Raw genomic sequence first — 17567 nt, forward strand, 5'->3', positions numbered from 1 at the left:
CTAGAACTTCTGGAGTCCTCTGGTTCTTACCCATGCTCACCTCACCAAATCCATTCCTTCCTTTTCCTCTTTGCAATTTAACTAATTCTCCCTCTCTCTTACATTAGGCACTCAATAGCTCATGTCTTTGCTTCTAAGATAATCTCCTTTCTTGCTTTTTTAAACAGCTTTCTTCCCAGGTGCTTTGAGTTAATTTCTCCTCACTTCAATCCTGCCTTCCCACTGCAATGTGAATTACTTTTCAAAAACACACTGTGGGTTGGTACTGGAAAGCAAAGATGTGTATTTGAGTCCTGAATACATCACTGGACAACCCTGAGCAGGTCTCCTGCTCTCGCTTATTCTGTTTCTCTGGTGATGCTTTATCTACATTACAGAGTCACTGTGAGTATTAATTAAGATTACAATTACGAAAGTGTTTTGTAAACGACAAAGTTTTATATAAATACAAATAGAAGGTGACATTTTTATCTAGCAGCCAGTTAACTTTCCTGGCAGTGTTGGTCCCTAGCAATTAGAACACTCAGCTGGGCACTGTTCAAGTTCAGTGTGGCACCTAAAATGAGGCAGGAAGAGCTCTGAACTGTGTTACATGTAACACTGCTTGTTAAATTGAAATGAAGTGAAAAAGGGATTTTGACTTTCATTTCTCCCTACATGTTTGAAGGCAGCAAAATTGTGCTTCTCGTTAATATAGTTTAGAACTTCTTAAGTTTCAGGCACTACTAATGATCAAAATGTTATTTATATCAATCTTTGATTTTTTTTAAATTTCCCAAGTCATATGATACAAAATAAGTGAAGGGGGAAAAAAGAAGCAAGAAAGACATGACTGAAAAATATATTGTTTCCAAATGTCATCTACACACACACACACACACACACACACACCACTCTAGTGTTAAAGAAAAACCTCCTGGAAACAAGATAAAAGTAGTTTAGTTTTACAGTTCACAGCATTATTAATGGAAACAAGTGGGCCCACTTCCAAATGAAGCCAACTTTTGAGGTATCATATTTGCTCTTCTAAAATGAACTGAATACAGTATTCACTGTGTAGTCTAACCACAAAGGTAATGGAGCTGTCTATATATAAATAAAATGAGGAAGACTGTCTTCCAATCCTGCTCCACAGGGAGAGTCAAAAATTTCAGTCTTTTCCTGTAATTCAGTTGATGTCTTATCTCTCCCTTATCATAATCCTTATCATAATTGAAAATAGTAAAGGTTATTAATTTTTTAAAAGCTTTGACGGGCTACAAACCTGACCACTGGAGTGTGATTTAACTTACATATTTCATTTCAAAACATTTTAAAATTCAAATTTAAATGCTCAGAAGTTAATATGGTTACGACTTTCTACTGACATCTGAGGAAAGGCTAAAATCGTTAATGGTGTATAACTGTTACTCTATATTGACAGTTAGATGTCATTTTAAGCAAGAAATGCAAGTGTTATCTTAAATCGAATTACTCTAAATATCTTTGCTAGAGTGCAATGCATGTGAATATGACTCTCTCCAAAAAGTATGCCCTAGGTTGACATATAGGAGTCCAGAATTTATTATTTTTCACCTGGGAAGCCCTACACAGGTTTAAGCAGGCTTAACCATATCCACTCAGCCTGCAGTATCTGCAGTTTCATTTGTCTACCCAAAAAGATAAAATTCAATAAAAGTAAGGTGGGATATACTGTAGTATTAATAGCCAACAACTGTATTTATATTTAGCTTAGACATTGCTCCTTAAAACAGAAGAAAGCATGTTTTGAAGCAACGATTAACAAAAAGTATATGCTCTCTCCTCTGCCCAGGCATGTGCACAAAAAATTAACTTACAATGAATGCACAGCAGTGGAATACAGATTTCTTTAGCAAGTTTTGTATTCCCAGCTTCTTTGTAAACCCACTGTTTAAAGTGTTTCTAATCAAATTTTTGTTAGTGTGTGATATTCTCATATGGTAGGGTCCCTGGAGACATCTAATCTGTCATCTGGAAGGCTATCATTAGAGACTGCTGGGCACGTCTCTATATCTGATCATTTGGCTGTTGTAAGTTTTATAGATCTCTTTGGTTTTAATATCATCTTGCATCTGGAGGGCATTCTGCTTTCTGCCTCTCTGATCTGACTGCCACACCTGACAGCCTCCTTCGATCTGGCGCCCACTCCCACCCTCCCTACCAATGGTCTTTGCTTGGCTTCTTTTTATCCCTGGGGTTGGTTTCTTTTAGGGAAAATTCTTCATCATCAAGTAGAACTTATTTTCTGAGGTATTGACCTACTGGGCATAGAGTAGATATTCCATCCATCATAGTTAAAGAAATAAATACAATCACAAAATGAAGTTTTATGCAGCTATGACCAATCTGGCTTACTAAGAATTTCTAATGATTTGAGAAATTTCTTAAGATATGTGGTTATTAAAAAAATTCAAAGTTATGTGCAGGTGTATGTAATATGTAATACATAATACATGTTACCTAACATATACTACATAATACAGTACATTGTGTGTGTGTGCATGTGTGTGTGTGTGTGTATTTATAGGTGTTCCTAAACAGGTAAACTAACAGGATTTGTGAGAAAAGATGGTTGGGGAAGACCATGGAAAACCTATGCAGCTTTGTAACCAGGACATTAAAAGACAATTATTGGTACCTAGGGAGATAACCGTGTAGCTCAGGCAGGAAGCTTAGCAGGGCAGGAGGCCATTTCCACATATTTTTGGTATTACTTCATGGTGCATTAGAGCTATTTCCATGACCTGTTTCCTGCAATTATTTACATAACTGAAAAATTTCATTTTATGTTCACTTGAGGAAACTGGATTGGGAAATGGAAGGAATGGGTTCCCTTAAGGGTCTGCCACACTACAAAGCTATATATCCCTGGGGGAGCCTTGTCACTTTATAGATCTTTACTGACAAGGAGATTGAGGTTGAGCTGCATGATCTCCAAAACTCATCTTGACGGTTAGAGTCCATGACAGTCCACGTCATGATGTCATGATGTCAAGAATAATTTAAAAGGCAGGAAAATTTTCTGTGGAGTCCTTTAAACATAGCATTCCTATGTTGCTGCTTTGACCTGCTCATCTATTTTGTTTGAAGTCCTCATCCATTACAGAAAATCTCTTCTAGTTGGCTTCTAAAAGAACTCAGTTTTAGGAGGTTTTAGGAAAACAAACCTATGTGTTTTAAAACAATCTGTCAGACAACTAGAGAACCAAGTCAATGATATGTTTCTTTTTTCTATGATTTTATAAAAACACAAATCCCTGGGAAAGCAAGCCAAAAGTTCATGTGAAAAGAAGACCATATCAACCATCACTCTGGTGAAGATGCAGTGGTAAAGAGATTAGAACATCTAACGTACTTTATCATTCTTCAGTCTTTGTAACTGTCCTATCCTGAATATGCAGATTTTGAGATTACCCCACTCCTAACGGTTGGTCTGGTGAAACACTTGAGCTTAGTAATGGTGAGCTGTGTGGGGACCGAGGGACAGCCTTACCTTTGACCGTCACGTGGACGCTCTGGCTGGTGGAGAGCTGGGGTTGAACCAGCACGTTGCAGGTGTACTCCCCCTCGTCAACTTCCTTTTGCACATCCGAGAGTTTTAGCGTGCCATTGTTCTCAAATGCCACTTGGCGGTGGTTAAAAGGAAGCAGATTAGAGTTCTTGTACCATTTGATGGAGTAATATGGATAGCCAATCACACGACAGTGAATGTATGTGTCCCGTCCTGCTATTGCTGTGATATTTTTCATTGGTCGAATGCTTGCAGGCCCTGGAGAGACACAGAGAAACTCTTGAAAATAATTTAAGGGTACCTCTTATGTGTGGAAATGGGTACACTTTTCCTTGAGTTAAAAATGTAGATTAGTTTCATGTAAGGACATCTGTTTCAGTTAAGCACATTTTTTTCTGCATTTGGCATTTTCTACCAAGAAGGTTTTTTTTTTTCCTTTTAATTTCGTTACTTTCAAATGAATTGAGTGAGTGTTAAATACTTTAATTATCAACTACGTCTGTTAAGACGTTTTGAATTATAGGACAAAAGGCAATTTAATCAATAAAAGGTAACTAGCTTCACTGAACAGTCATGCTCTTTTGGTGAAAACTCTGGTAGACATTCAGTTGTTTAACTCTCTCTGTACACTAGGTTATGAAGATGGAGGTTATGCCATGTTGCACTGTGAATGTTAGTTAAATACCAGGTACGTGAAGGGTTACCATGGACATAGCAGAATGGAAGAGGAGGAAGGAAAGAGCATGCACAGCATAAACCAGGAAAGGAAAGCTCCAGTGGACAAGTCTAAGAATAAAACAAGAGAACACGCTGACTAAAGAAACCAAAATGCCATCTCCAACAGTAACCCAGTCACTGCCATTCCTGAGTAGGAAGCAGAGGGTAGGAAATGGGAAGCGACAGTTAATCTGTTTTTGGCATTCCAAGACTCGCCTCGGTGCATGCAGAACCCTTCTTCTCCACTACAATGAGTTATGTGTGTTTTTTGAGGAGCTGATTTGACAAGCACCTCTTACGTTTATTCGAGCCTGGTACAGGACGACTCCCGCCGAGTTGTTGGCAGTGCAGCGGTAGACTCCCCCATCACGGACCTGAGAGCTGGAGATGTTCAGGTAGCTGACCACGTTGCCCTCGGAAGTGATCATCTGGCTGATGCGGTGACTGCCGCCCTTGAGGATGGGGTCATCGTCCAGGGTCCATGTGATCGTGGGCAACGGTGTTCCCTTCACGTTGCACATGAGGGAGACAGGCTCTGCTGGACTCACCACTTTTTCACTAAAGGCAGAAATAATTTTGGGAGTTCCATCTGCAGGAAGACAAATCACGGAAGGAAGTGGCACATACAAATAATTAAACAACTTCCGAGTACTTCTATTTAATGATTAGGATGTGGATGTAGTGCTTCTCAGACATGACTCAAAAGTCTGGTTTTATTGATAAAGCTAAGTTCCAATCAGGACAAAATTTCATTTTTCAAATAAGTAAACACAGCATTAGCAAGCTTTAATAATTTTCTTACATATTTCTTGATGAAGTCATAACAAGAATGATAATGCAACTCAGATGTTCATGGTAAAAGGTGTCATCTCCCAAGAAGTTTATAATGTAAAACTGGTATATCCCCACCCAAAGTTATAAACATAGAGGAAATCCACACACTTCCAATGGTCGCTTTAGCTTTCTACTTCCCCCAAGTTAATTAGGGATTGCTCAAGTGAGGAATCGTTTTTTATTATATTTTTAAATTTATTTATTTTTTGGCTGCTTCGGGTCTTAGTTGCAGCATGCGGGATCTTTCACTGCGGTGTGCGGGCTTCTCTCTAGTTGTGGCGCACAGGCTCAGTAGTTGTGGCACACGGGCCGAGTTGCCCCGTGGCATGTGGGATCTTAGTTTCCCGACCAGTGATTGAACCCACATCCCCCTGCACTGGAAGGTGAATTCTTTACCTCTGGACCACCAGAGAAGTCCCTCAACTGGGGAATTGTTTAGAGGAAAAAGGAACTAAGAGATTGATTATCTCATCTTTATAATTTTCTCCTAAGAAATCATGTTTTATAGTTTGAATGACAAATAACTGCATGTAAATTTTCATGAAGGCCTTGATAATGGTAGAAGCTAAATAAATTTGACCCTTTCAGTATTATTAAATATCTCCATAGTATCTTTTCTTTCTTTCTTTTTTTAAAAATTTATTTTATTGAAATATAGTTGATTTATAATGTGTTAATTTCTGTTGTAGGCAAAGTTATTCAGTTATACACATATATAGGTTCATTTTCATATTCTTTTCCATTATGGTTTATCACAAGATACTGAATATAGTTCCCTGTGCTCTATAGTAGGACCGTACTGTTTATCCATTCTCTATATAATAGTGGGCATCTGCTAACCCCAAACTCCCAATACATCCTCCCTCCACCCCCCTCCCCCTTGGCAACCACAAGTCTGTTCTCTAAGTCTGTGAGTCTGTTTCTGTTTCACAGATAAGTTCATTTATGTCATATTTTAGATTCCATAAGTATCTTAAGTAGGGTGGCCAATAATTTATCATCTAACCTGGAATACTTTTGAGAATAAAACAGATACCAGGAGGGCTTCCCTGGTGGCACAGTGGTTGAGAGTCTGCCTGCCGATGCAGGGGACACAGGTTCGTGCCCCAGTCTGGGAAGATCCCACATGCCACGGAGCAGCTAGACCCGTGAGACATGGCTACTGAGCCTGCACGTCCGGAGCCTGTGCTCCGCAACGGGAGAGGCCACAACAGTGAGAGGCCTGCGTACCACAAAAAACAAACAAACAAACAGATACCAGGAGAACAGGCGCAACTCAAGACTGCCCCAGGCAAACAAGGAGCTTAATCTTAAGCAAAGTTTCCATAGTAATTTCCACTATTTTTGACAAAGATCAAATTTTCATATTCCATTATTTTTCTATCACATATATTGACTCTCTCCCTCATGTTATATGGTAGTAATCACAAATACATGTTTCTTTATATATACACATATATATGTGTGTGTGTGTATATATATATATATACACACACATATATACATATATATATATATATATATATATATATATATATAGGCTTCCTTTAAAGAAAAGAAAGAGAGAAAAATTTATGAAAGTCAAAAGAAGGAAAAGTTACCAGTGGGTCTACCAGCCACAGGCACTACAAATCAACAGTGACATTTTTTTCTAGGTGTAGGTAGGTCATTTTGACATAATTGTGATCACATGCAACAGGATTTCTGAGTCTAGTAATAAACCTTGCTGGAGGAGATATTTAAAAAAAAATTTTTGGTGCTAATTTCAAGGGTTTAACCATAGTGAAAGATAATGATTAACAGATTTTTTTTAGTTTTTAATTTTAATTATAATAATTACATGTATTCATTGTTGAATATTTTGAAAGTATATATAAACAAAAGAAAAACTGGAAATAAAACTGAAGCTATCTTGCAATTCCATCACAGAAGGGTAAGTGTTAACATTTTCAAATATCCCTGAAGAAAGAGTTATTCATCACCACAAAACCCTGAAGCCTATTTCTGTGGCCTGAGCTGGGTTGCTTCCCTAGAGCCTTCTACCATCTTTTCATTTGCAAATCCCTGAATCTTAACTTCTTCATTCCAACTCAATGTTTTGAGGCTGGAGGAAGCCTTCAAGTATTTATTTTTCCCCAGATGCATTCATAAGTAGCATATTTCAAAGTCCTTGGATTGCAAACATCTTTCTTTTACTATCAAAGATGAAAAAGTAACTTCATAATATTAAAATAAAGAACCTGCACTTTTGCCCGTAGAACACTGCAGACATGACTACAACATGCTTTACATTTAATTTACAGAGAAGTTACATGTGATGCTGATCGTTACTCTTTGTACATAACCAGTTGCTGGTGCTTGGGAATGTTCAGGTTATTTTATTTGACCTTACAATTCAATGTATTTGTCAGGATGTGTTTAGCTGTGAATTTCTTTTCACTGATTTTTACACTAAGCACTGAAATCTCAAGTCTTTTTTTAAAATCTATTTAGGAAAGTTTTCTTCAGTTACACTTATTTTTTAGATAAAATTTACTTACAGTTAAATGTATAGATCTTAAGCTTACAAACAGAATGAATTTTGTTAAATATATATACCTGCGTAACCACAAAACGATCAAGATAAAAACCATTTCCATCACCCCACAAAGTTGGTAGGGGTTCTTTCAATCAATCTTCACCCACCACAGCTGATCACATTCTGATTTCTATCACCATGCATTACTTTTGCCTGTTCTTGGCTTCAAACCCATGTTTGAGTGTGCCCTCTTTACACACTCATGTAACCTGTCATAACCGCAGGACAGTCAGCAAAATTAGAAAACGTAACTTTGGAACCGTACTGTTATCTAACGCAAAGTCTGCCGATTGACCAATAGCGTCCCTTACAGCTATTTTCCCAAGTTCTATCAGTTTCACACCTTACATTTATTTGTGTGACTCCTTAGTCTCCCTCTCTCTCTCTTTTTTTAATAGATCTTTATTCGAGTATAATTGCTTCACAATACTGTGTTAGTTTCTGCTGTATAACAAAGTGAATCAGCTATATATATATATATACATATATCCCCATATCCCCTCCCTCTTGCGTCTCCCTCCCACCCTCCCTATCCCACCCCTCTAGGTGGTCACAAAGCACCGAGCTGATCTCCCTGTGCTATGCAGCTGCTTACCATTAGCTAACTATTTTACATTTGGTAATGTGTATATATTGATGCTACTCTCACTTCACCCCAGCTTCCCCCTCCCTGCCATGTCCTCAAGTCCATTCTCTATGTCTATGCCTTTATTCCTGCCCTTACCCTGAGAAAACCATAATTCAAAAAGACATGTACCATAATGTTCATTGCAGCACTATTTACAATAGCCAGGACATGGAAGCAACCTGAATGCCCATCGACAGATGAATGAATAAAGAAGATGTGGCACATATATACAATGGAATATTACTCAGCCATAAAGAGAAACGAAATTGAGTTATTTGTAGTGAGGTGGATGGACCTAGAATCTGTCTTTAGTCACTTTTAATATGCAACATTCCTCAGTCTCTGTTGCGTTTCTTGACTTTGACATGTTTGAAGTTACTTTGTAGCCAGTTGCTCAAATTCAGTTTGATATTTCCTGGTGATTAGATACAAGTTTTGCGTTTTTGACAAATACCATGGAAGTGATGTTGTTTTCCTGTCCTTATTGGCCATTTGTGTATTTCCTTTCTTAAAATGTCTGCTCAAATCTTTTTTCCATTTTTGTGTTAGACTCTTTGCCTTTGTTATTGATTTGTAGGAGTTCTTTATGTCTACTGAATACAAGTATATATATAATATATACATATATATTGGGTACAAGGTATATACATACACATATACAAGTCTGTACAAGTTTACTTTTACATGTGTATATGTCAGATATCTCATATAAATTACATATAATGTTTGTCAGACATATTTATATATACAGTATACATTATATATAAATGTCTGTATTAAATATTTTCTCTCATTCCATATTTGCCTTTCCATTTTCATATATATTTATACATATATTAACATTAATGTGTACATGCAAATTTATACATATGTATATGTACATATAATTTTAATCACATGTACTAAAAGTTAAAATTATCATTCTTCATGTGAAATGGAGGAACTTTGTAACAAATGATTTCAAAGAATTTAATTTATATTCTGTCCATTGTGTTATTCTATTTATGTTATAAACTCTATAACACAATACTGTAATTGCATAGTTGTTTAATTTGTCAATTGCTGTTTAAAGAAATTAAAAGAGAGAAAATAATTCTGCTAAATGTTCACTAACATATTTGTCATTTCTCATACTCTCATGCTATAGATCTGAGTTTCCATTTTAGGTCATTTTCTTCACCCTGAATGACTTCAGTTACCATTTCTTGCTGTGCAGGTAGGTCTTCTGGCATAACATTCTTCAAGCTTTTGTTTATTGAAAATATCTTTATTTTGCCTTAACTTTTAAAGACTATTTTTGATATATATAGACATGTATATTGATAGTTTTTTTAGATGTTGAAAAGAATAAGTTAAAAAAATTCATTTCAATCTCATTAAGACTGTAGTTTTTGCATTTCTTTTTGTGTTCTAGTTTCCCCACCTTCCCATCCCACCAGCACTGGAAAATATCCTCAGGGGAAATGTGGTATTACTGTAGAAATCACCTAATATTTTCCCCTTCTTTCAAGGGTGAAATTCTTTCTGCCTGCTTTTGGGTGTTTCCCCAGTGTCTGCAAACAGTTTTGCTTTTCCCAAAGTTCGAACTTTTCATCTTCTTGCAGGTTAGTCTGATACCTGCTACTCCATCACTTCCAGAAATAGGACTTGTTCTTATTCTTCTTTATGATTCCATTTTCCAGGTGTTCTGGTCTGATCTTGAACCTATAATTATTAGGTTCCAATTTCTTTAAGCTTCCATCCCAGTTTCTTTGTCCTCATAGGAAATATTCCAAGAGTCTACATCATGTCAATGGCCATTCTTAGTTCACAGTATTGTGGGTTTTTATAATCCATGTTAGTCCATAGCTGTTATAGGAGATTATGTTGTAACAAGGGTACTAGTTAGACACCATTTAAAGGCAGTTACTAGCTATGCATTTGTAATTCCATTTCTGCTCTCTCTGGCGACATTAGCATTATCATCTTTCAGACGAGAAAAAATAAAGTGAAGCTTCTTGTCCCAAATGGAAACTGACATGCAACAAATAAATCCGTAAGTGGGCTCAGTGGGCTCCTCTGCCCCCTTTTTATTCAAGCAACAGGCTTTTTTGGAGATGAAAGCAGACATCAATTTCCCAGTAAGACCTGAGTGTCTTTGAAACCTTTCTTGCTGCCACTCTCTGATAACCTCACCTCTTTCGACATCATTATGGATTATCAATATGCTCTTTAGGTTTTCTTCGTCACAGGAGATGGTTGCCAAGGTAACCAGCCCTAGACAGGTAATCTCTCCCTTTTCTACAAAGAATCTAAAAATAGTGACTATGTGAGGACTACAGGGCATCATCATTAGCAAACTGGCTCTGTGCAAATTGATTACTGTCTGCACTTAATTATTATGTGGAGCACAGTGTCAGGCTTTTAATATGAGTACCGTGCCTTCAGCTAATTTCGTCTCTGCTTTAAAATGCTCACTGTCTGCAAGGAAATGCTCGAATCAAAATAAGAATGTCATTCTAAGCCTGTTTCATATCCTCTTAGCATCAAGAGATATTTAAACTTATTTTCATATATAAATGGATTTTCTTTTTTCCTCCTTTAGGCTACATGAAACTCATGTAGTTATTTTAATCAGTTGATAACAGATGAATTTTAAATTATATAAGAAGGCACAATTTCCAAGAAGACATGCAAATACACAGATAAAAGCTAGTTCAATTATCTGGTGATAAACATATGTCTCTCGCTTGACTGTTACCTTAATAGCTTCTTTCCCTGGCTGATTGATAAGCTTGAAGATGTAAGTAGGCAGCAGGCAGTTAAGAAAATAAAACAACATAACATACCTAAAACCTATTATGATAACACAAGGTAATTCTTCAAAAATTCCATTCACCTAACTCTGTGACTCTATGGACCCAAATAGACAACCCCACAAACCAGAAGCCATTTTTTCACTCCACCAAGCACTACATTGAAATGTTGCTCTAAATGTTGCCTCCAAAGTTCTGCTTATCAATTTTGGGGGAGCTATTTTCCCCTCCAGGGGACACTTGGCAATGCCTAGAGACATTTTTGTTTGTCACACTGGAGGAAGGCGCTGCTAGCATCTAGTGAGGGGAGTCCACTCAACATCCTACAGTGCATAAAGCAGCCTTCCAAAGCAAGCACTCCTGAGAAACCCTGGTCTAGAGGACAATGAACTGTCAACCAAACCATAAATCTCAAGTTTCTAAGGTCTATATCTTGACAAGTAACTTTAAACACGTGAGTGGGCAACATTTATGTTACTTAACTTTAAGTTAAATCACATTACTTATGTTACTTCTACCATAGACAATGTTCATTTCACCAGAACTTATTCTTTTATTTGCCCAGTTGAGCTTGAAAAACTAGGGTAGAATTATTAGCTGGTCAGATAGACAGAAATCTTAAAACTGTGAGATATGAGCAGTGTTTCACCCTTTACTCTTGCTCTTGAGTGCTCTGGGTTTGGGCTGTTTTTTCGCCAAACCCTGTAACGAGGCCCACTGACCTTCAAGGACCACCTGCACATAGTCTTGAGCGGACAGCCTGTCCTTGCGCACAAAGCACTGGTACGCGCCCCCGTCACTTCGGACCATGTGATCCATTATAAGGTTTTCGTGGTTGATCCCTGTGATCCTCACATTTTTTCCAGGGTTGACGACTTCACCGTTTCGGTACCAGGAGAGTTCCTGGTCCTCACTTCCTGTCACGCTGCAGGACAAGGAAACCTGACTGCCCACACTGCTTTTAACTTTCCTGGGGCTGATGATAGCTTTCAGTGGCTCTGGAGTTTTGGGGAAGAGAAAAAAAGAAGGTAAAAACATCACACAGGTAGAGATCATTTCAACAACACGTTGGACTTTTGACAGGCAAAAGCAACTTCACAAGCACTTTTTGCCCATTTGTCAATATGTCAAGGTGGGTTTTTTCTTCATACAGGGCACTGAATAGTCAAAGATATTAAACTGAGCTGATAAGTTAATAGGTTTTATGTAAGTTATACAGTCTTAATTTGGGACTTGTAAATAGCACTAGGTAGGCCTTCTACCTATAATACTCCAAGAGTTAAGGCAGCAGAGGGATTTAGAAAGAACATTTGTTTTTACAATTAATTTACCATGTACAGTTGCTGTAAGTGATAATGTGTACAGATTTTCTGTTGAAGTAAATTACTTGTTAAGACTGTTATCTTTCTATTGCTTTTGTAGGGGATGACATTGCAAAAATAAAAAGAAAAGAAACTTAAAAAAAAGAACACACTGGGCTTCCCTGGTGGCACAGTGGTTGAGAGTCCGCCTGCCGATGCAGGGGATGCGGGTTCGTGCCCCGGTCTGGGAAGATCCCACATGCCGCGGAGCGGCTAGGCCCGTGAGGCATGGCCGCTGAGCCTGCGCGTCCGGAGCCTGTGCTCCGCAATGGGAGAGGCCACAACAGTGAGAGGCCCGCATACCGCAAAAAAAAAAAAAAAAAAAAAAAAAAAAAAAGAACACACTCCATATATTCTTATTTCAGTATTATTTCATGGTGCACCATTTTGTTTGGGAACACCCTCATCGCTATTCGTTTTTTTTGTTTTTTTTTTCTGGGCTTCTTTCATTGTATAGCAAATAGACTGAGTGGGTCAGATTGCTTTCTCACTGAGTAAATGTGAGTGTTAACGCACTGACGGTAAGAAATGCAATATGCTGGGTGCCAGCAAGGACAGAAATATTTGAATATTTAAATCCTATTTGCCGCCTCCCAGCGTGGCACAGATGGGTTTGCTCTGGGCCATTCTCACACACACATACTCACTCCCCTCCCCTATGTGGCTTAACCAGGGCCAGTAACACATGGCTGTAAGAAAGCAGGTAGATATTAGGATTCGTGACCATGAAACATGGTTTTTTTTCTTTAAAATGAGGCTAACTTCTTTGGATAGGTGGTAACTCTCATCTTTGACTTCCTGTGTTTTCATTCAGCAGACCCAATTGAATGTCATAAGCATTTATTGAACATCTACTATAGGCCAAGGATGGGGTTAAACTCACAGGTGAGACAAACATGAATAACATTTGTGGTGCCACTAGCATGTGCCATAAAGCTACCAAATATCTTTTGAACATTAGTTAAGTCAGTCTTCCCACAGTCCTGCAAGTTTTGTGTTATCATCTCCATTTTACAGAAGGAGAAACGATTCTCGAGAGATCAATTAATTTAACCAAATCCATTCAACAGGTAAATGGCAAAAAACGGTTGTTTACCCCAGTTATTACTGACTTCTTGTGTCACCACATTGTGAAGTCTTTAAGGAATTCAGTCTTCCAGATGGATAAGACAAGTACAAGAAGGAAGATAGTAACCCGAAGTGTCCATTAGAGACGTACACTGTGTGGAAGAAGATCGATAGAATGTCCTCAGACATCAAGGATGGATAGGACTGAGGCCAGTGGGGATGAAGAGAGGGCCTCGTGAAGAGTGGGAACTGCAGGAATTAGAGCATGAGGCACTGCCAGGCCTCAGGAAGAGTTTTGGATCAGTTTGGATGCAACACAAGGTCTCTGAAGGAGAACAGTGGGAGAAAACTTACACAGGCAGTCTGGGACAAGACCACAAAAGACCTTGAGATTTTGGAATCAAATCAGAGGGAGCTAAAGAAAGCTTTCTAGAATTTTTAGCAAGTAAGTGCTATAGACAAACACATTTTTAGGAGAATCCATTGATCATATTGTGTTGGACAGATGACAGTGGGGAAACTGGTCAGAAAAGGGGCACTGCAGATGTCTCATTGAGGTGCAATTAAAACTCGATCTACTAATGAGACCCTACTGTAGAGCACAGGGAACTCTACTCAATGCTCTGTGGTGATCTAAATGGGAAGGAAGTCCAAAAATGAGGGGATATATGTTTACGTATAGCTGATTCACTTTGCTGTACAGCAGAAACTAACACAGCATTGTAAAGCAACTCTAATCCAATAAAAATTAATTTAAAAAACAAAACAAAACTCGATCTAGAACTGGGTGGAGGTGGAGAGCACAGCTGAGAAACATGGTGAGATATGATCTCTAGGACTTGGCAGGACTTGGACATGAAAGAAAAGTCTTAAAGAGGATCCAGGACTTAAAGTTTGCATTTGGAGGGTTCGAGGCTGAAAGATGTCTAGAATAACAAGAGGCTGGTAAATGGTAGAGAGATGGTGGAGAGAAGTTTGTGATACTGTTCTTTGAAAGTGCCAGCTAAGCATCTGATATAAAATTGGGAGACACGCTGCTCCCCTGACACTCAACAAGGAGGCTGAGGGTGAGCATGCAAATTCAGGGCTGTTTTCAGAGGGGAGGAACTTGAAGCCATAAAATAAGAGGGCACCCAAAGGAAAGAGACAAGATAGAATAGAAGAAGTTTTGGAATTTGGAACCCAGGAGCATCCTTTCCGCCTGGAGGAGACCAAACAAAGAGAATAGTCAGAAGGGAGAATGGGAGCATTAGAGACATATCTGGAACTTTTCCAGACGTGGCAGAGTACAAAGATGAAAACAAGCACAGTCAGAATTAAGACTTTTCCACAAATAACTTTTAAAATGTAGACAGTGGTAAATGCCTTTACAGAGAAAGCAATAAAATACTCTGAGCCTTGAGCAGAAAATAGGAGGGAAACAGGGGATGTTTTGAGAATGAGGCATTGCATTAGACTTAGAAAGATGGGAAGTTTTAGACATTCAAGTATTTGTAAACCGTCTTACATTATATGAGGAGAGAGCAGCATATGACTTGCAATTAGGGAAGGAACAGGTTTGTACGAGAATAGGAAGAAGTTAGATTTCACAGGAGCAGGGTTTTTTGAAGAAAAACTATGAGAAGTATGACCGTACAGCTTTACTTGAGATGCTTTCCATACTATCCTAAGATATAAACTTTATTCAACAGAAACTGGGGAGCCACCAAAGGTGGTGTCGAGCCTGCATATTGGAGTGATTCTCATTGGCTGTCCAATGCTGCATTGTTTCATCTACAAGGTTCTTCAGCCATCGAAATATAACTGTGCAGACATTATCCTCCTTTTCTTTCTAATCTCAGCCTAAGCATGTTCGAATGACATTTGCAGGACTCAGTCTGGACAGCCGATTCCAGGCAGTCATTGGGATATTTATTTCAAATGTATTCACTTGGGCTGGTATTGTGCTAAAGCTGTCTACGTCCAGGGTGACACTGAAGAGGCAGTTCCATAAACAGGCATAAGGCTGGAAAAAAGCCAGGGTAAGAAAATGCCTCCCTTTTCAATGTCGGACTCGTATTCAGTTTGCTCAGTTCAGTTCATCAAATTTTTATGTATACAGATATGTACGATAGCACACTGGCAACTGAGAGCCATATATTTTGACCAGAGTTCTGCCACTCATTTCTGGCCATGTGATCTTGAGTAACTCACTTTGATTTGGTTTCTGCATGAGCAAAATTAAGGCTTTTCAACTAGGTTAGAGCGCTTCCCCCTGCAATCACACCCCTCCTTCTTCCGAGTCTACCTTTGGCATCCTTCTCAACATCTTCCTCACATCAGTCACTAGAAATCAATTAGAGATGAGATATATCTACCATACTTGGCCTAACTTATCTATAATATTGAGTCCAAGTCCAATATTTGGATAATTACAACCTTATATACAGCCCTCTAGAGAGCTGGTAATAGCCCCATTTAGAAATTTAAAGCAGCATCTGGAAACAGGCCAAGGACAACTGCTTTGATCTGATCACCACTGCTTTTGCTGACAGCACCACCCTGCCCCTCCCCCTCCACTGACTTGCAGACAGGCTGACCACTCTGAATTCAACAGCTAGGTAACGTTATCTTGGAAACACATCCTGTGGCTCCCAACTCTCCAGCTGTGTAACCTTGAGAATTCGGAGCCTCAGTTTCCTCATCTGTAAAATGGGGCTACTGTGGGTCTCAGCAGGGCTGCTGTGAGGATTCGTGGGGGCTATAGAGAAAGCCCGGAGGTCGGCTTGTAACAAGAGTTCCACCATCACCACTGCAAGTTATCAACCAACTTACGTTTCACGTACAGGCGGCCTATCACCTTAGCAGTTCCATATCTGTTGGACACTTCACACACATAGCTGCCTGAGTCTGAGGGGCGTGCATTCTCAATAAGCAGCCCAGTCACGGTCTTCTGGAACCTTCCAGAAAGTTCCAGGGGCATGTTGTCCTTCAGCCAGCGGTAATCTGGCTCGGGGTGGCCGAGCGCTTTGCAAGGCAACTCCACACGCTGCCCCGCCATGGCTTTGCGATGATCAAACCCATCCAGTATGGATGGGGCTGAGTTCGCTGGGTCTGCAGAAGAAAAGAAAAGCCTATTAGATATGAGTTAAAGTGGTCATTCAGAATCATAGGGCCTTGTGTATAATTCATATTCTATGTATCATTCCAACTATTGATACAGATCTTTAAGATTATATATATATGAACAGAAAAAAGCACTATTCATATAAATTTCTTTTTCTCAGAATTTACAAAAGGGTGAAGCAGTTATATCACTAAAGAAGATATACAAATGACTGATAAGCACATGGAAAGATGCTCAGTGTCATTAGCCACTAGGGTAATACAAATTAAAACCACAGTGAGATACTACTTCATACCCACTAGGATGGATGTAATAAAAAACACAAGCAAGAGCAAGGGCTTGTGAGGATGTGGAGAAGAAACTGGAACCTTCATACATTGTTGATGGGAATGTAAAATGGTGCAGTCACTTTGGAAGACAGTTTGGCAGCTACTTAAAATGTTAAAACTTCAGTTTACTGTAAGGCCCCAAAAGCTCCACTCCCAGGTATCTACCCTAGACAAAGGAAAACCTATGTTCACTCAAAGACTTGTTCACAAACGTTCATAGCAGGATTATTTATAACAGCCAAAAAGCTGAAGTAATCCAAAGGACCATTGTTTAGGAGATGGATAAACACAATGTGAATATACATACATACTATTCGGCAATACAAAAGAGTGAAACACCGATACATGTTACAACATGAAAGAACCTTGAAAGATTATGCTAAATGAAAGAAGGCAGATACAAAGCCATATGCTGCAGGATTTGACTTAAATGAAATATGCAGAAAATGAAAATCGGTAGAGACAGATAGTAGATTAGTAGTTTCCCAGAGCTGGAATTGGAATTTACTGCAAATGGGCAGCAGGGATCTTTTTGGGTAGAAAATAATGTTCTAAAATTAGATTACAACTCTAGGTATTTACTAAAATCATTGAACTGTATACTTAAAATGAGTGAAGC

The 17567-nt window shown here is 38.7% G+C and overlaps 1 protein-coding gene across 2 annotated transcripts in view; it reads right to left on the minus strand.

The window, feature by feature from the left end:
* Window positions 1–17567, minus strand: part of DSCAM (DS cell adhesion molecule) — a gene marked incomplete at both ends in the record, with an annotated part of 733341 nt that overhangs the window by 290786 nt on the left and 424988 nt on the right. For both annotated transcript variants that reach the window (XM_079704973.1, XM_079704974.1), the window contains 4 exons: window positions 3515–3790; window positions 4542–4838; window positions 11807–12082; window positions 16328–16606. In XM_079704973.1, coding sequence (XP_079561099.1) covers window positions 3515–3790; window positions 4542–4838; window positions 11807–12082; window positions 16328–16606 — 1128 coding nt within the window. The remainder of the gene's footprint in view (window positions 1–3514; window positions 3791–4541; window positions 4839–11806; window positions 12083–16327; window positions 16607–17567) is intronic.

Source organism: Hyperoodon ampullatus (assembly GCF_949752795.1).
Source record: "Hyperoodon ampullatus genome assembly, chromosome: 5".
In the NCBI taxonomy this organism is placed as follows: Eukaryota; Metazoa; Chordata; class Mammalia; order Artiodactyla; family Ziphiidae; genus Hyperoodon; species Hyperoodon ampullatus.